The 19110-nt window shown below is 43.5% G+C and overlaps 1 protein-coding gene and 1 long non-coding RNA gene across 3 annotated transcripts in view; one reads left to right on the top strand and one right to left on the bottom strand.

The window, feature by feature from the left end:
- CENPF (centromere protein F) overlaps positions 1-19110 on the top strand; it is a 36482-nt gene that overhangs the window by 195 nt on the left and 17177 nt on the right. The window contains exons 2-10 of one of the 2 annotated variants that reach the window (XM_081000479.1): positions 3670-3849; positions 4470-4666; positions 5274-5383; positions 7745-7842; positions 8167-8458; positions 10649-10851; positions 11743-11868; positions 13671-13769; positions 14524-14646. In XM_081000479.1, the coding sequence (XP_080856605.1) occupies positions 3688-3849; positions 4470-4666; positions 5274-5383; positions 7745-7842; positions 8167-8458; positions 10649-10851; positions 11743-11868; positions 13671-13769; positions 14524-14646 (1410 nt within the window). In that variant the 5' untranslated portion in view covers positions 3670-3687. Of the gene's footprint in view, positions 1-3653; positions 3850-4469; positions 4667-5273; positions 5384-7744; positions 7843-8166; positions 8459-10648; positions 10852-11742; positions 11869-13670; positions 13770-14523; positions 14647-19110 lie in introns of both variants that reach the window. The other variant, XM_081000478.1, reaches the window with a different exon arrangement.
- LOC308474403 lies at positions 10-12272 on the bottom strand. The gene is made up of 4 exons (XR_013984699.1): positions 11898-12272; positions 2845-2929; positions 1945-2112; positions 10-218 (listed from the first exon to the last, which is right to left on the bottom strand). It is a non-coding gene; the product is annotated as an uncharacterized lncRNA (long non-coding RNA).

Here is a 19110-nt window from a genome sequence, read left to right as displayed (position 1 = left end):
ACTCAGAGAAGAATATATGTCTTGCATTATTATTTTTATATTATGCACAGCTTTCATTGTATAGTTTATGTATCTGTTTATCGTGTGTATGCATGTATGTATAGATAGATATTTATCTATTTGATGTGATGTTCAGAAGTTTAAGCCTCATGAAGTTCCATAGGGCTTACTCCCCAGTAGAAGTGCATACGTTTGCACTGACGTTCTTCAATAGATTTCTAAAAAGAAAGAAAGAAGGTTGCAGGGAAGGCTTAACCATGCACTTCAATACATGTCTGCTCATAAGAAACTCTGGTTGCATCCAGTGGGGCTTCCTCTCAAGTAAGCGGGGGAATAGAATTGCAGCCTTACTTCCAGATAGGTGTAAAATCTAAAATGAATGGAAATTTTGAAGCGGTGGGAAACTGCTCCCCGCCCCTCTCCACCTGTCTGGGAAACACAGTTTTTGGAGGGTTCAAAATGTTGCATTTTGCAGTACTTGTGGGTTTTGTTTTGTTTTTTGTAAGTGCTCTTTACATATCAAAATAATAATAATAATAATAATAATTTATTATTTATACCCCGCCCATCTGGCTGAGTCTCCCCAGCCACTCTGGGCAGCTCCCAATCAAGTATTAAAAACAATACAGTGTTAAATATTAAAAACTTCCCTGAACAGGGCTGCCTTCAGATGTCTTTTAAAGATAGGATAGCTACTTATTTCCTTCACATCTGAAGGGAGGGTGTTCTACAGGGTGGGCGCCACTACCGAGAAGGCCCTCTGTCTGGTTCCCTGTAACCTTACTTCAAAAGCCACTTTGTCATTCCAGGAACATAAAACTAGCTTCCGGGCCCAATTCAAAGTGCTGATTTTGACTATAAGCCTTAAATGGCTCAGGAACGCAATGCCTCAAGGTCCACCTTCTCTCCATATAAACCGTCCCAGACTCTGCATTCATCATCTGAGGCCCTTCTTCATGTGCCTCCTCCATAAGAGGTTTGGATGGTGGCAACACAAGAACAGGCCTTCTCTGTAGTGGCTCTTCATCTCTGGAATGCTCTCCCCAGGGAGAAGCCTGGCACCTTCATTATATATTTTTACATTCAGGGTAAAAATGTATCTGTTCTGCCTTCAAATACAGTGGTACCTCTGGTTGTGAACGGGATCCGTTCTGGAGGCCTGTTCGCAACATGAAAAGAGCGCAGCGCGTCTGCGCACGTGCGGGTTGCGATTCGCCGCTTCTGTGAGTGACGTCATTTTGTGTGAGCGGCGAAACCCGGAAGTAACCCTTTCCAGTACTTCCGGGTTGCTGCGGCACGTAACCTGAAAGAACGTAACTTGAGCGGACGTAACATGAGGTATGACTGTAACTATTTGGTTGGTTACTATAATGAGTATGGGTTGCTCGTGCGTAAGTTGCCGCCTCTCCAGGCTTTGTTGCCTTGGTAAACCTTTCAGTCTGGACAGCCCTTCACTTCGTGGCTGCCTCAGTCGCTAGCAGAATCCGTCAGTGGGCGTTTCTTAAACCTTTTCCAACATAAAAGTTGTTTGACACCCAGTCTCCTCCTACTCTCTCTGCGCGGAAGTCTTCTGCGCAGGGTGGGCGTGGGTAGCGGGGGACCAGTGCTCTCCCCGCTGGTGTCCGGTGAAGAGTCTGGGAGCCCTCTCGCCGATTCCCCCATCTGCCCCTCCTTATCCCTGGTGTAGCGCTGATTTGCTTCCCCATCTGTGGAGCTGCCTCTCTCCCTGCTGGGCCCTTCTCCAGCATCATTTGAGAGCCTTCCCTCCGCCTCTAGCTCCGATGTCAGTTCCCTGACAGTTACCATAGGTTACCAGGAAATTTATGTAGGTAAGTAAGTGCTGGTAGAAAGGGAACCTATCTGTTTGTCCAGTCTCCTTAGAGACTGGTATTGAGAGTCATACTGCCTCTGATCCTGGGTGAATCATGTAGACATCATGCTTACTAGAAGCCATTGGTAGACTGATCTCCCATGAATTCGTCAAACCCCCTTTTAGAAGTTGTCTAAGGGACCATTGGTCAGTGGGTCATGCTACCTTACTCAGAGCAAAAGCAGCATCAGCTTCTTTTTACAGTGTGTTGAGTCCCTCATGTGGAGAATGGCGCTGGGCACCTTTGGAATGAAGGGCAAGATATAATTGTAATTAATATTAATCATTATACCCAAAAAAGATACAGTGACATATATAATCAAAACAATATAAGATCATAAAAACATAGTGCCTGGCAATGGCGTACCTGCATAGTGGATCAGCCAAAATATGATGGCGATCGACTCACCTAGGACTGTCTCAGTCATCACAGTCACTGCCTCCTTTGCAAGTTAAGCTGCATCTTAGCTGTTCCTAGGCAGGGGATTGGGGTTGTGAGGAGCAGTGTAAACCTTAATTTTCTGCCCTTCTGTCAATGCCTTCGGGATGAGTGTTAATTATGCCTGCATTTTTGGTGGTGTAAATTACACTGAGCTCTGTGAACGGGGCCAGTGAAATTAAGGGAGTTGGGTGCAGCACAACTTTGTTTATCCCTCTGCTTGCACCCAACACACCCACTTCCTGCCTTGACAACCCCCCCTTTTTTGCCCTCCTAATCAGAGGGGCAGCAGAGCTTTCCTTCAGCCGCCATCAGTAGATTTGCCAGGGTAGGTCATCCATGCCAGCTTGAGGCCTCTTCAGCTGGGGAGATACACCACATCATTAAAAAAGAAAATATTTTATTAAGATTTTCCTATAATAAAACTGCAACTACAGGAAGTGCAAACGGAATAAGTAAAGTATGGAGTGCTCTCTTAAAAGTAATTCATGGCCCTTACCACCCACAGAGGACAGCAGTTCTTCCCAGCTCTCACCTGAGATCTTTCCTTTCTTCTCCCAGCCTCTCACCCAGGGAGACTATGCAGTCTATGGACCTTAATAAAGGCCCCAGACATAGGACTCCAAAGGGAGAAGAAAAACAAAAGAAAGAAAAAACAAAGGAAAAAGTGAAATAGAGAAGAAGAAAAAAAGAAGAAGAAAAGAACAACAACAATTAGCAAATAAAACACACAACCACATCCTGATCTCCCCCATATGGCCCATCTGAAGGTTAGGATTGCAGCATGACTTAAAAATGTTTGCGTACTTGGTTTTTATTTGTATAAACCACTTAAAAATCAGCATTGACGTTAAGTGGCATATAAATTAGTAATAATAACTGAGGGCTCAACCCACGCACCACCTTTCACCTCAGCCTTCAGCTCTGTAGTCTCTGTAGTGAACAAGTAAGACCCCTGCCCCATGCCACCAGCCCACTTTCTTTTACACACACATATATATCACCAGTCAACAGTATAACAAAACAAATAACATACATAAAAGAAAACATAAAAAAATCCTTCCACCTATAATGACTTCCACCCACTTTCTAAATTAGTACATAACTGAGGAATAAGACTTACAGACACAGAATCTATCCTTTATTTCAATCATATGGACCAGTCTTTTCCAAGCTGGTGCCCTTCCAACAATTTGGGCTGATAGGAATTGTAGTCCGAAACATTTAGATTGCACCAGCTTGGCAAAGGCTAGCAGAGAAATATTTGTGGACACTCAAAAGGGCAATGCCTTTAAGGTCATTATTTTTCTTTTCTTTTCTCCCCCCCCCCACCCCTTTGTGAAGCCTCCTGTTCCTTAAGGGGTCGGAATCTGACGAGATGAGCTGGGCTGTGGAAGAGTGGAAGGAAGGCCTTTCCACAAGAGCCCTTCACAAGATTCAAGAACTTGAAAGTCAACTTGAGAAGCTCAAAAAAGAGCGGCAGCAAAGGCAGTTTCAGCTGGAGTCTCTGGAGGCTGCTTTGCAAAAGCAGAAGCAGAAGGTAGTATAACTATATAGATATAAATATAGCACCGATTTAGGGGACAATCTGATATTGCTAGTATATTCTCATAATTTTTTCATTGCTTCAATTAAAAAGGCGCATACTGGAAATATGTAGTATTTCTGCTTCTAGCAAGTTTTTACTGTTTAATGACTAGAAGCTGAGAGGGGAAGAGCCACAGTGGCCAGAATCACCATGAATGTCATATATTATCCTTGGGCGCAACTTAAAAAGGACGACACTATAATTTATGTACAAGGACACTACACTGGCTAGCTTTGGTTTAACACTTAGATTAGAATTTTCATATTCCACTCCAATGTTATGTTGATATCCCATTGAAAAACAGTCTGGATAAAAATAGTAACTCTTCTCCAGAACTGATTGACGTGGTTTTTCACAGAACAGCAGTGAAAATCATCATCTTCATCACTTTTAATTTGTATACAGTCTTTCTAACTTACAATACTCAAGACGGTTTACAAGCTGAAAAAAACAAAGAATGTACACCTTATAACAATCTACTGCAATACAAAAATGTGATACTAAAACATAACTTTAAAATAAGCAACCTACATCAAGTCATACTGGGTGTGGCTGTGCACTCTTCCAATTAGGTGGAAAATGAAAAAAACGAAGGAGCAACGCTGAAGAGAGAAAACCAGAACCTGATGGAACTCTGTGACAGCCTAGAGAAAACCAGGCAGAAACTTTCTCATGAACTTCAGGTGAAAGAAACACAAGTCAGCGTTCAAGAAGGACAACTCCTCTCGAGCAAGAAACAAACTGAAAGGCTTGAACAAGAACTTAAAAGGTGAGGTTCTATGAGCTGAACTCCTCCCAACTAGGGGTAGCCATCTTTGCTCTATTAGATGCAAGGGGACACGGCTGGCGCTGTGGTCTAAACCACAGAGCCTAGGGCTTGCTGATCAGAAGGTCGGCGGTTCGAAGCCCCACGATGGGGTGAGCTCCTGTTGCTCGGTCCCTGCTCCTGCCAACCTAGCAGTTTGAAAGCATGTCAAAGTGCAAGTAGATAAACAGGTACCGCTGTGGCAGAAGGTAAACAGCATTTCGGTGCGCTGCTCTGGTTTGCCAGAAGTGGCTTAGTCATGCTGGCCACATGTTCCGGAAGCTGTACGCCAGCTCCCTTGGCCAGTAAAGCGAGCTGAGCGCCGCAACCCCAGAGTCGGTCACAACTGGACCTAATGGTCAGGGGTCCCTTTACCTAACTTGCTTCTAAGTGAGTGTGCAATGGATTGCTAAGTAAATTATTTGAGCTTGGATCACAGTGAAATCATGGCTAACTTGTCCCAACGATTTTAATGTGACCTAAGTTCAGCTAATTTAGTCTGAATCCAAACTTACATTTCTTCTTATTAAGGTAACTTTCTATGCCTTTATTTATTTTTATTAAAAAATAGATACAAATACGAACTAGAAAGAAGCCAGAAAACTTTTGCTGCTGCAGATATATCTTTCAATAGTACACCACAGAAGAACTTCGCTGCTCCTTCAACACCAAGTCACAATGGTATGCTTTGTTTTTATCTTAAGAACTTTATGGATAGAATTCCTAGATGTTTTTTGTACCCATATGTTTTTAAAAGTTAACAATGGTGCAATCCTGCCCACATGGCCAACTGTCATCCATATTATATGTTAATTGTGTCCTGTTCATCTTGAGGGCAAAGTGCCCAGACAGTGACTGTGTTCCCATGTAGTGGTAAACCGAGGTTCTTAAAAAGCAAACACTTTATAATTGTGCATATAAGCATTTTCAAACTTCCTGGAAAATCAAGAAGCCATTTACAGCAATATTGAGGTTTTTATCAAAATGCCACATGAATAAAACCAACCTTATTAACGTAACAAATATTGCTTAAAACTTACATTTTAACTTTAGTTTCTTCATATCAACATATAGTATAATCTATCCCAGTTTCTTATGTTTTGAATGCTCTTTTTATGTACGGTATTGCTCAACCGGCCTCCAGACTCCAGTTTTTCTCTATAATTTCCTTGTTTCCTTAACATTATGTCCAGCTTAACAACTGCTTTTTGCTGTCAAATATTTCCATCTTTCCTCTTTCCCAACTATCCTTCCTCACTTTTGCATGCATAATTCTGACGATTGTTAAATGTGCAACACTTGGATACCAATGTTCTTTGTTACTCTTTTTCCTTAACACAATTCAACAAACATAAAATTAGTAAGCCAGGGCTCTTTGCTTATTACACCATATTGTGCTGGTGCATATAAACAGTTGCTCCTGATTTGTTCCTCCTCTGGTGTGAGTGGATGAACAAGCCAGAAGCGGACAGCTTAGCCTTATGCCTGTACAGTGGTACCTCAGGTTAAGAACTTAATTCGTTCTGGAGGTCCGTACTGTACTTGGGACAAAAGTTTGTTTTACCCTAACAAACCATACTTGTTAGCCAGCCTTAACTCCTGGTTGGTTTCTTACGGAAAAACAAACCACAACCTCAGGTTCAGACATAACACTAGACTGTTCTCTATACAGTGGTACCTCGAGTTACAAACGCCTCAGGTTACAAACTCCGCTAACCTGGAAGAGTTACCTTGAGTTGAGAACTTTGCCCCAGGATGAGAACGGAAATCGTGTGCCGGCGGCGCAGCAGCAGCAAGAGCCCCCATTACGAAAGCACACCTCTAGTTAAGAACAATTTCAGGTTAAGAACGGATTAAGTTCTTAACTAGAGGTACCAGAACAAATTAAGTTCGTAACTAGAGGCATCACCTGGTTTGTTTGCCCTAGGGAATGGCGAATCTGAGAGCCAGCGTGGTGTAGTGGTTAAGAGCGGTGGACAGGTAATCTGGTGAACCGGGTTCGATTCCCCGCTCCTCCACATGCAGCTGCTGAGTGACCTTGGGCTAGTCACACTTCTCTGAAGTCTCTCAGCCTCACTCACCTCACAGAGTATTTGTTGTGGGAAAGAAGAAGAAGAAGAAGAAGAGTTTGGATTTGATATCCCGCCTTTCACTCCTTTTTAAGGAGTCTCAAAGCGGCTAACATTCTCCTTTCCCTTCCTCCCCCACAACAAACACTCTGTGAGGTGAGTGGGGCTGAGAGACTTCACGGAAGTGTGACTGGCCCAAGGAGAATGTTAGCCGCTTTGAGAATCCTTCAGGTAGTGATAAAGCGGGATATCAAATCCAAACCCTTCTCTTCTTCTAGAAATTGTTTCACGCTACCTTCCATCAAATGGGACGCGGGTGGCACTGTGGGTTAAACCACAGAGCCTAGAACTTGCCGATCAGAAGGTTGGCGTTTCGAATCCCCGCAACAGGGTGAGCTCCCGTTGCTCGGTCCCTGCTCCTGCCAATCTAGCATTGGAAGTAGATAAATAGGTACCGCTGCGGCGGGAAGGTAAATGGCGTTTCCGTGTGCTGCTCTGGCTCGCGAGAGTCATGCTGGCCACATGACCCGGATGCTGTACACCGGCTCCCTCGGCCAATAAAGCAAGATGAGCGCCGCAACCCCAGAGTCGGCCACGACTGGACCTAATGGTCAGGGGTCCCTTTACCTTTACCTTTACCTTCCATCAGTCCTAGCCAGAATGACCAAAGGTCAGGGATGATAGGAATTGTAGTCCAGCAATATTCCAAACTTGTGATTTACAAGATGCCATTCTTCTTGCTTTTTGCACGCTCTGGTTTCTTAATCCAAGTACTTTAGCTTGCCTCTGTATGCAGACAGAGCCGTTATGTATTGTAAAGGATGCTCCTTACATCAGAATGGCATGATTTGCTAGTATGCCATGTTGAGAAACATCACACTTCAGTATCTTTGTTCTTTCTATAAGGATACACAGAGACGTATAACATTTGCTTCATAAGCTTATTGAGATGTTTATTTTTTTGCACGAACAGATTCAAAGTTTGAGGAGCTTCAAGTAAAATACAACAAAGAAACAGAGGAAAGGAGGAGGTTGGAAGCTGAACTGAAGAGCGTGAAGTGTCAAGTAATGGTATGAAACAAGGCTTAGAATGCTGTTAACACAAAGAATTGGTTCAGAATAGGAAAGGTGGAGTTTCTCAACCAAAAGAAAGCTAAACAAAATAGTGAAGCAGCCCACAGTTGACTTTCAGATTGCAAAACTGTCATACAGGTTGAAGAATGATGAATGGGTAGAGGTTTTCATTCTCCTCATAAAGAACAGTATTCTAGAGAGTGACCTCTGTTGTTTGTTCCAGCTCTCAGTAGTCAATTCTTTTTCTCTGAAGAATCTTCTGTATTGAGGCCAGTCCAATTAGGTAAGCATTTTTTCCCTCTGTTCTTTTGTTTTTAAAAGAAAACAGTCCCCTCGCATCCTGAAAGTACTATAAGTCGCAGAGAAATTGCCCGGCAACAGGCTTCCTCGTCTGTGTTCTCATGGCAACAAGAGAAAACGCCAAGCCGGCCTTTATCCAGTAGTCAAGAAACTCCTGTGAGCAGCGGGTCAATGCCATCGCATTTTCCTTGGGAATCTGGGACAACTCCTAGTCACAAAGACCGGAGATCGGCAAAGAAAGAGTTCACCAGCAGCGTCTCAGACAGTTGCAAGGACTCTTCATTCGTTGACAAGATGAAAATCCAGAACCAAGGTATCTCGCAAATATTGTAACAAACCTGAACTCGTTCTTGAACTTTGCAGTTAGTTAGCCTCCTGCAACACAATGCAACTGATGTCCTTGCAATGCTGGCACTACAGTGGTATAGTAGTGCTCATTCCAGATTGCAAATGCTTGCATCAGCGATGGAGAACCTGTGGCCCTCCAGATGTTGGGTTCTATTAGCCCAGCCACGAGTTGGGTATGATGGGAGTTGGAGTCCAGCTATATCTGGGGGTCTACAGGTTCTGCATCCCTGAGTTACGTGCTTGCACAAGATCAGGACATTAAAAGGTGTCCTGCAACCATTATTGTGGTTCGAGGACCCGACCCCCGCGATGTGAAATGAATACACAAGGACACGTGATATAAGGTTAATGGGCATGGAAAGGCCACAACTTTATTGATTACAGCAGTGAAAAGGTATTGGCTTAGGCATTGGATCTCTAAAACACGTGGGTTTATTCACCAGTAGGTGGAGCCTGTTGATGCTAATCCAACTATAGGCTCCCCCCTGATGTCACCGAGGGTCGTGCCATGGCCTCCCGCCAAGCAGGCATCGGACAGAACACACGACCGCCAGATTCCTTTAACGGAATACCCAAAAATTGAAGGCATAGGCGATGGCCACACCTAGCCCTTCGACACACCACAACACATTATTCCAATGCCTAACCTACCCACCAATACCACAAAAGTTGTGACGATTGCTACGAGGTAGGCGAAAAAACCACAAAGCCTAATGCCAAATGGAAAAACTCCTACCAGGCCCCCTGGACAACCAGGGCGACCAACCTAAGGTCCATAGCAAGGCCAATGACCTAAGCCCTAACTCTAAGGGAGTGGAGGGTGGGTGACTCGCGACGAGACGATGGCAAAGAATGAGGCCAGGGAGAGGCTGGCACCGCAGCATAAGGCTGCTGAACACGCCCCCTCCGAGGCACCTGGTTGGATGCCTGCAGAGGGGGCGTGGGCGCCAGCCAGGTGAGGTGGAGGCAGGGGGCAACCGCCCCCTGCTAGGGGCGGTGCTCGGGCTCCCGCCCACAACCACTCCTCTCTCTTCCAGGGAGGAGAGTCTTTATTATTTTTATTATTCTATCTAGAGAACTCAAAAGAATTTAAGTATGATTCCCCCGCCATTTTATTATAAATATAAATACTTTACAAAGAATATATATACTTAACATTACCTTACATATATTACATACAAAACATACAACACATACTTCACCTTCATCACCCCTTCTACCTACCTACCAACCAAGATGCGAACATACTGTGATTATTGACTTCCAGCCAGTCTCACTGTGTAATTTTGTCACTCATTAAATCTATGCACATTTCATATTGCTTATTTTGTTTTTCTTTTGCAATAATTATATCTTTTCTCTCGTCTTAACTTCTCTATTTATTAGAGTTATTCATACATCTGTCAGGAGATTTGTATTTTCTATATAAATTTTGAGATAGTCTTTAAATATTGACCAATCTTTATTGACTCTTTGTATGGTGTTTCCTCTTAATCTCCCAGATAATTTGCAAGCTGTGAGGACTCCATCATTTTTACTAACCAGTCAATTTTCGTGGGAATGTTATTGCTTTTCCAATTTTTGGCTATTATAATCCTAGCTGCGGTGGTCGCGTATATAAATATGGGTCGGGCAGTTTTTTAAATTTCTTGTTGCATAATACCAAGTAAGAGAGCCTCAGGTTTTTTGTTAATGGAGAATTTAAACATTTTTAAAAATTTCATTGTAAATAACCTCCCAAAATTCTCTTATTTTCTTGCACTCCCACCACATGTGGATAAACGTGCCTATTCCTTCTTCACACCTCCAACACATATTTATGTTATTTTTATATATCTTTGCCAATTTGACTGGGGTTAAGTTCTACCTGTATTGCATTTTCATTATATTTTCTTTTAAATTATTACATAAAAGTGAACCTAATATCTTTTTTTCCATAATTGTTCCCAATCACTCATAGGTATATTATGCCAGAATTTAAGTATGATTTTTAAGAGGGTTTCATCGCAGATGTGTTTACAAAACTAAGCTAACAATGCATTTTACAAACTCGTATGCAGAGATGATTTCGATATCTCCCTGTAGAGAAGCAAGCAAACTCTGTCCAAGGTATATGAAGCAACACTATATTATTCACACTTTTGTGTATATACAGAGTTAAGATCCAGGATTCAAGAACTGGAACGTAACCTGCAGATTCAAACACAGGATTTGAAATCAACCACGGCTAAACTTCAGGAAACTAAGCTGCAGCTGGAACATATAAAAATGGAGTCGACAGAAAAAGATAAAGCTCTGAACAAGAGTAGAAACGAAGTAACCAGAATTAACGCACAACTTGACCAGACCACGAATCAGGTAAGGTGCTTTCTTAAATCTTAGACTTTTTAAGAGGCATTTCCCACATGCATGCACAACACTCATTGTATATTTTTGTGGATCTGATATTGGAGAGACATTCATATAATCTGATATCTGCTGAAGCAATGCTTTTCAGTGGACCTCGGTACTGGTTGTTGTGGAGCAGAACCATGGAACCAGCCTCCCGACATTGCCTATGCAAGCCTGATGTGGTGGAATTCAACTTGGTTGTCCAGTCTACCATCTAATTACCGTATTTTTTGCACCATAGCACTCACTTTTTTCCTCCTAAAAAGTAAGGGGAAATGTCTGTGCGTGTTATGGAGGGAATGCCTACGGGTGGCATGCCTACGGATTTTCCTCCTCTAAAAACTACGTGCGTGTTATGGTCGGGTGCGTGTTATAGAGCAAAAAATACAGTAATCTAGTTTGCTGCCTAATATGATTTTAAATTTGGGATTGACTGGCCAACTCTCTCGCGCTCTCTCTCTCTCTCTCTCCCTCTCTCCCCCCAACCAACCAACCAAAAAATAAAATAAAATCCTGGCCCTAATTTTAAGTCTTCCATTATGCCATATGCTGAAATAAGTTATGGCTATATCTATTGAGTTGTTGTCTTTGCTAGTAAGAACTAGGAAAAAAGCATTTTAACAGCAGCAATCCTACCTGAGCAGGTGAAACGTAGTCTTTCCCATTGCTCTGTGAGAGTGACAACTTCCTTACAATCATGCTTCACAATTATTCATCTATAAATCATTCATTCTTATTTGTTTTATTCTAAGATGCCCTACTGTCTCTCCCCCCCCCTTTCCAGCTATAATTTAATTCAGCTCATATCAGTTTCAGATATTTCTAACCCGTGTGATATTTAAATTACTCGTTTTATAGCACACCGCATCCGAGGAAAAGGTGAAAAGGCTTTCAGAGGAGCTGAACTGCCAGAGACAAAATTTTGAAAGAGCCCAACACTCTTTGCAACAGAAAATGAAAGAGAAAGAGAAAGAGTACCAGGAGGTAAAGCCAGGGAAGGGGGAAATTCTCACAAGTGAAAGGGGGTTGTGGGAGCCCATGGGTCCCTGGAAGGATCCTGCTAATGTTCAGTCCTGCATCGCACTTCCATCAGCCCACATCCACAGGTGAACAGGCTTACTTACAGCTGTGGTGTTTGCCCTCCTAGGTGCCTGACATCATACTGGGTCATAAGGAAAGGGTTAACTAAGTGTAAAATGATTAACCAATAGGAACCCAAGGGGAGGAGTTAGAGTTGTTAAGAAGTCAGTCTGGAGTTAGAGAAGGGAGAGGGAGGATAAGTCTGTGGGTTGGGCTAGTCTGATGTGAGAGAGTGAGAGAATTTGTTAAGAGGAGTCAGTTAAACAGTTGGGATAATCAGTTAGAAGGTATTAGGAAGGTATAGGCCGGTAAAGGTTAAGAAACTGAGACAAGAAAAATTATCTGAAACCATAAACTTGTTAATGCTTATAAAATAAACTTGTTAATTTGGTTTAACGTTAACAACTGTCTGGACTCCATGTGTACCCGAGAGTAACGGGTTGGTGGCAGCGGGGAAGCGAGCACAGTGGTGGCACAGGGATCAATAGACCGTCAAACGTCCGGGGACCCTATGTGATCACCACCACAGCACAATCCATTTTCATGTCTGCTCAGAAGTAAAGCCCCATTCAGTTGAGTGGGAGTTACTCCCAGGCTGTGTGCACATAAGACTGCAGCCTTTGTGGCGAACATAACTTCTAATGTACTTTGTACAGTTGCAAAGGAAATTGCTTACACAAAGGTCTGGCGAAATTGATTTAGAAAAATCCTTCCTTTTCTCCTTTGGTAAGGAAAATAAAATGTTTGGGGTTGTTGCTTGATCCTTGGGATGGGATGGGAGACAAAAGGGCGCAATCCAGAGAAGTTGGCATGCAGTGGTGGTCTTCACACATATCACTGGCAATGAACGAAAGCAAGTTTATCGGCTTGTTTCTTGATTTCTTGGGCATCTTTTGAAATACCAGGACCATCAAGGTTTAAAGAAGATTTGCATTTCTTTTAAGAATGAAGACCAGCAGTAAATTTAAAAATATATATTCCCATTTCAATCCATGGAAAAAATGCTTCTTTTTACCTTCTAAATAAGTGCATAGGATTGCAGCTTTAATCTGCCCTGCTCCTTAATATTTCTTTCGTTCCAGCCCCAGATTTCCTGCTACAAGTTGCATACCAGCAGATACATTTAATTTCTCTCCTACGTCCTCCAATGTTGCCTACTTAGGCCAGGATCTGCACACCTACTTAAGCTAACATGCAGGGTGTGCAATTTCAGTGGAGTTTTTGCCTCCTCCCCCTTTTTTTCCTTTGAACTCCTAACCTTCATGCCATGTCACAAGCTGCTTTTGAAACTCTTCTGGTTTCCAAAGCAATTTGCCATAGGAGGGCAGCTGTTCAAGAAAAACTAAGTCTCTAAAGCTCCACTGGGCTGATGGTACTAGTTTTACAGGCCATAGATGTGATTCAGTGAATTGTATATGCAATTGAATCCTTCCCACCCTTCTTGTCAACAAAATCATAATGAAAAAGACTGAAGTGGAACAGTAGAAAATATTTATATATTCCAATTTCCTCATTGTTCCCTTCTTAGTTAAAGGCTCACCAACAAAAAGACATGCAGGTCTTCAGGGTGCATAGCAACTGGGAAGTTTCACCCATTATTTTTTTTTCTTTTCCTTCACCACCTGAGATCAGGTCAGGAATATCTGACAATTTACCACATTCCTGGTTTATAATCATTTTGGTTTCCCCCAACGTTGCTGTTTTAGGAAGCGTCTCTCCAGCTCAGTCAGGTGAAAACGAAATTGCAAGGGGAATTGCATCAAGCCAAGAACAACTACAATCTTCTTCAAGCAGAACTCGAGAAAGTAGGTAGTTTTTAAACATGACTGGTAAAGGGGAGGGATCCTAGAACTTTACAGAGTCTGATGGGATCTTGGAGGTGAGCTTATGCAGCTCCCTCAGCGCATGAATCTTTCAAGTCAATGACATTTTTTAAATAATAAAAACAAACAAACCATCCAGTCACTGCTGAAATAACTCCAGTAAGGGACAGCTCACCTCTTCCTGAGGCTGTTTGGTTCACCAAGAGCTCTTTAGTTAATTAATTATTTTTAATTTAGTGTTTTTATTACATTTATATCCCACTTTTTCTCCAGGGAGCTCAAGGTGGTGCACATATCCCCCTTTGCATTTTTTTCCTCACAGCAACCCTGTGAGGTAGGCTAGGCTGAGAGATAGTGAGTGGCCTGAGGTCACCCAAGGAGCTTTATGGCCGAGTGGGGATATGAATCCTGGTCTCCCAGGTCCTGGGCACTAGGCCACCCTGGCTCTCTTAATGCTGAGCAGAAATCTGCCTTGCTTCTAGGCCTGCTCTCTGAAGCAACAAGTCTGCTCTGTCTTCTGTCTTCTCCCCTTAGCCTTCTTCAGGCTCAACAAACGTGGCTCTTTCAAACGTTCCTCATAGGTTTCTAGACCCCCCCATCATCCCAGTTGTTGACCTCTAAAAACATGCTTCTAGGTGGCCTCTTCTGTGAATCCCCAGCTGCACTGAGAATATTTCCTTATCGTTTAATGTCACACGTGGCTGCAAAGTAAAACTTGCCATCTTTCCCCCTTTAGACCAAGTCTGCAAAGCAGCAATTGGAAAAAAAGGTTGACGATTTTTCACAGAAGTTGAGTCGAGCAGACCAGGCTACTCGGGCAATGCAGCTGAAGGAAAGCGAACTGAAAAAAGCCTGTGAGGTAAACAGAATTACAGGAATAATTGCATATTTACGACCCATGGCCTGGTGTCGCTGAGGTGAATCCCACTTGCCCTTTCAGTTCTGGCAAAGAAGAGATATATTTAGGAGCAGGACACTGCATGACCCATCAACTGCACAGTTAACAATATCACTGTGACCTGGCCCAGAGCAGTCAGACTGGCTGCCAGCCCCGATCTGCAAGCCAGAGAGAGCGCGAGTGTTAGTGGTGAGAGATAATGGAGGTTTTTGCCTTATGACTGTGTATCGACCATCAGCCGATATATATTTGAACTTGCAAGCTGCAGCGAAGGGCCTGGTTAGGTGAAGGGTACTGTTCCTGCAAAGTTGAAATTATTTAGCCACTCCCACTGTAGCCCTGTGAAACACAGCCCAAGGTTTTCCATAGGCGTCCCCTCCAATCCTCTGGAGAGACTTTTCAAAAGGTGGCATCAAGGAGGCTTTTGTGAGGTATCTTCTGCCCTCGTTACTGTGCATTCAGCCAAACGAGGCAAGCTGCAGGTCCGTCTGGAAACGCCTGTGACTGCTTCCCATCCAGTGAAATGCAGCAGACTCGATTGCTGCTGCAGAGCCTCTGGTCCACGCAATGCCCAGGCTCCCAGACTGGCTGAGGTTTTGCCAGACCCCCGGATCCCTAAGCTGTTATTGGGGAGGGGGGTGACCCTGCAGGGCCCCATCATTAATAAGAGGCTCCGGCAAACGATAACGGAGCCTACAGCTCCTTGCACCTGTCATCTCAAAAGAGTGATGTGCAAAGCTGTCAACTTTTCCCTTTTCTTGCGAGGAATCCTATTCGGAATAAGGGAATTTCCCTTTAAAAAAGGGAAACGTTGACGGCTATGGTGATGTGCCTGCTGGTAGCATCGCTGGGAGAACTGGGATGTGGGAGGAGAAAAGCCAAGCCGGGTGTGTGGAATAAAAGAGTATCTCGTTGCTTCCTTGCGCACAGTTTTTAATTCTGAAGGCCAGAGCTCGTGTCTTCTGTCAAAGTCCCGTGAGCTTATTGGTCCGGCCCCTAATGATAATCACACAGGATGCAAAGCCCCATTGCTCTCTGCATCCGTTTAAGCCACTTGACCGTGATCGTATTCCAGCAGCGCTTTTTAAATCGCCGGCTAATGGTCCTTATGCTTGTGCTTAAAACTGTTAAGGAGCCTTTAACTGCAGGATGCTCATTACGCGCTGCGCATCCCGAAAAAAGTCAGAAAAACCCTGAGCTTTTGCATTTGGGCACTTGTGTGGGAAACGTTGGCGCTGCAGTTTGCCTCTTCTCTTTCTTATGGGAGCTGAGCGGGGGTTGCGGCACGGGGCGTGCGGGGAGGACGGGCGATGAGCAGAAGCAACAACAAGTTTAATCTTGCTCTCGGGCTGATTTGCTTAAATAGCTGGAAATACAGACCTGCTTTGCCAGCAAATTTCCAGCTTATGCTTCCCATCCTGGTTGTCCCTTCTCTTAAATTTGGCTTTGGTGCGTTTGGTGCCCATCTGCTAGTAGTAACTAGATGGATAATTGAGGGCTCGAGACCAACAAAGCCCTGCCAATGCCATCTGTTATCTTAGCGGCTCAGGAGTGGGCGGTATGTGTTTGTACGTGCCATTTTCTTTAGGAACTGGCTTTTTATTTTTGCTTCCCAAGGGAGAGTGAGTTATGATGACAGGGGCCAGTTCTTTTTTCCTTTAATGCTTTCAAGGTTCAGTGCAGAGTGCTCCAAATTGTTTCACACTCCTTCCTGGGGAAGAGTTTAGATGCAAGGCGATCCTGTGTTTAGGATCTACTGTGCAGGAGGGCGGCTAGCTTTTGATTTATCTATCTGCGAGATACCTGCTTTCTGCAGAAAAGACTTGGCCCCGAAGCCTCCATGAGTTCTAACCCTGTCTCTGATAGCAGTTTTAACTCAGAGACCTTTGGCTGCAGAGTTTCCCTCTTCCATTAAGCACTAAAGGGGCCGTGATTGGGTTGTGGTTCTCTGATACTCCCCCCCCCCTCTTTTTGACCTGCAAAACCCCCTTGTCCTGGCATAATTTATAACAGGCTAGAGGTTTCCTTACTTAGCATATGCCGCTTGGCAGCTGCTTAGAGTGCACTGCCTGTCAGCTGTAGCCTGCCAGTGTGATAATATTTCTGCTGCCGTTCTTTTGGTGTATAAGAAATAATAGGGCAGTTGTCAACCGATAACTCACACTTGATGGAGGAGAAGGTTATTTGCATTTGTGGAAAAGTGTGGTGGAATTGGGCTACCAGACCAAACATGGCTTCTTTTCAGAAGCCCTCTAAGCCAGAAAGTATATAGCATAAATGTTTCCCACAGCTGAATTGCTCAGATGTGTGCAGAACCGCTAGATGTCAGGAATTCTTCATTCTCTTTTGCATCTTTTTTATCTACTTAGTTCAGATAGAAGAGAGTAAAGGTAAAGGGACCCCTGACAATTAAGTCCAGTCACAAATGACTCTGGGGTTGTGGCGCTCATCTCGCTTTAAAGGCCAAGGGAGCCAACGTTTGTCCGCAGACAGTTTTTCCGGGTCATGTGGCCAGCATGACTAAGCCGCTTCTGGCAAAACCAGAGCAGCGCATGGAAACGCCGTTTACCTTCCCGCTGGAGTGGTACCTATTTATCTACTTGCACTTTGATGTTCTCACCCCATTGCGGGGATTCGAACTGCCGACATTTCTATTGGCAAGCCCAAGCTGCACAGTGGTTTAATCCACAGGGAGAAGCCTTATATTTCAGTGAATAATGTCTTGAACTATTTGTAAAATTATGGTCCCGATGTTGTGCAGTTGTCTTTGTATTATATCTGTAACACATTTTTGTGGGTTTTTTTCTTTCTAAAATAAGCCAGATTGAGGGCTATAAACCTTTAAATGATTCTAAGCACATTTCAGGGTACTCTCCTCTCTTTCCCCCCCTTTTTTTGGAATACACTGAGGGACATCATTGCATCTGGCAGACATTAGTTGGCATTTACATTTAGAATGGGTGTGTCTTAAGCAGCTAGTGTAGCTTCAAGTTCCTTTCGCATTTTAGAGACTTTAGCCCTACAGACCACCTTGATACAGTCCAGAGCATATAGACCATGTCTGGACTGGTAAGGCTTTCTCCAACAATTATTTGCTTATTATTTAAATAATTTCTGTACTGCTTTGTATGTAAAAAAACAAACAAAAAATTCCTCAAAGCGCTCCACAACCTAACTTAAAGCATCAAATGAAGCATTGCAAAAGCATCAACATAAAACCTTACAGATGAAGGTCAAATACAAAATAATGCATTTCAGCCAATGTATTATCAGGAAAAGAAAACATTTTCTTAAATACAAAAAATACAGGAAGATATCAAATACAAAAATACAGTAAAACTCCACTAAACAGCATCATTGGCAACTAAACAAAATAACTGAAATAGAAGCTGTGCCTGCACTCCTAATCACCCCTCACACGGTGGCAACCTCTCCAAAATACACCCTTAGCAGTTCTCCTAGTCTCACTCATGCATCCCCATCAGGCATACAGATAACAAAGCTAATTCACAGCCAACCATTTATTACAAAGCAAACATCTGGTCTACAAAAATACATAGCAGCATTAAGCATAATTGACAACCAGCTTATTCACCCACCTCAGACTAAGGCCATATATAGTATATAAAGAGCAACATTTCCACCCCTCCTTCCTGTCTCTCTCCAATGCAGGGTTCGGTTCAGTCTCTCACGCTGAGTGGTATTAAGCAGCTCTGAAATGCACAAGTGCATGAGAATCGAGACAGTTGCTCAGGGCGGCAAAAATGCAGTTCTAGCTACTCCCCAATAATAATACACCACACACTTCCTCCTACCGGATAATGCATTCAACAGTTCAAAATTAAAGGGGTTGGCGCCCTCACGGCGATCCCTAAAGGCCTTCATTTCAGCAGCCCTCTTATCTTGGTCTGTGGGCTGGGAGGCAAGTCAATTAGCCACAGCCATTTCCACTCTTCTCCTGATGATGGGACTGTGTGGGCCAGACAACCTGAAAAGGTATAGCCGGCTAGATAATTGCAATGTTCCTACATGTAAAGTGCCTGAATTATATGTTTGGGCTTGGATGGTAGGCTATGCATCCAGAAAGAAAAGAAAGTATGGTTCAAGGTCACTGTTGTGCCTGGAATCACATTGGAGACTTCATCTCCCTTGATATTTTTCCTAGCAAAGCCTTCTCAGCAGTTGTTTTTGTTTTATTTCTTACTGGACCCTCTATTTGCAATTTAAAAGTTCCCTGCAAGCAGTGGCTATACTTTAGCAAGCTGGAGTTGTCTATGCACGCTCTCCTCCCTTTCTCAGCACATTGCTCCTACTTCCATTATGTCTGAAAGCAAGGAACTATGGTTTGAAGGTCAGCTTATTAACCAGGATCTTAAACGATGGGTAGTAAACCGACATTAAACCATAGTTCCCCATTTTGGGCAT

This window comes from Podarcis pityusensis (genome assembly GCF_964106645.2).
Source record: "Podarcis pityusensis genome assembly, chromosome: 3".
Taxonomy (NCBI): Eukaryota; Metazoa; Chordata; class Lepidosauria; order Squamata; family Lacertidae; genus Podarcis; species Podarcis pityusensis.
Note: the sequence above shows the minus strand (reverse complement) of the source record. Positions and strands in the feature narration are given on the sequence as shown.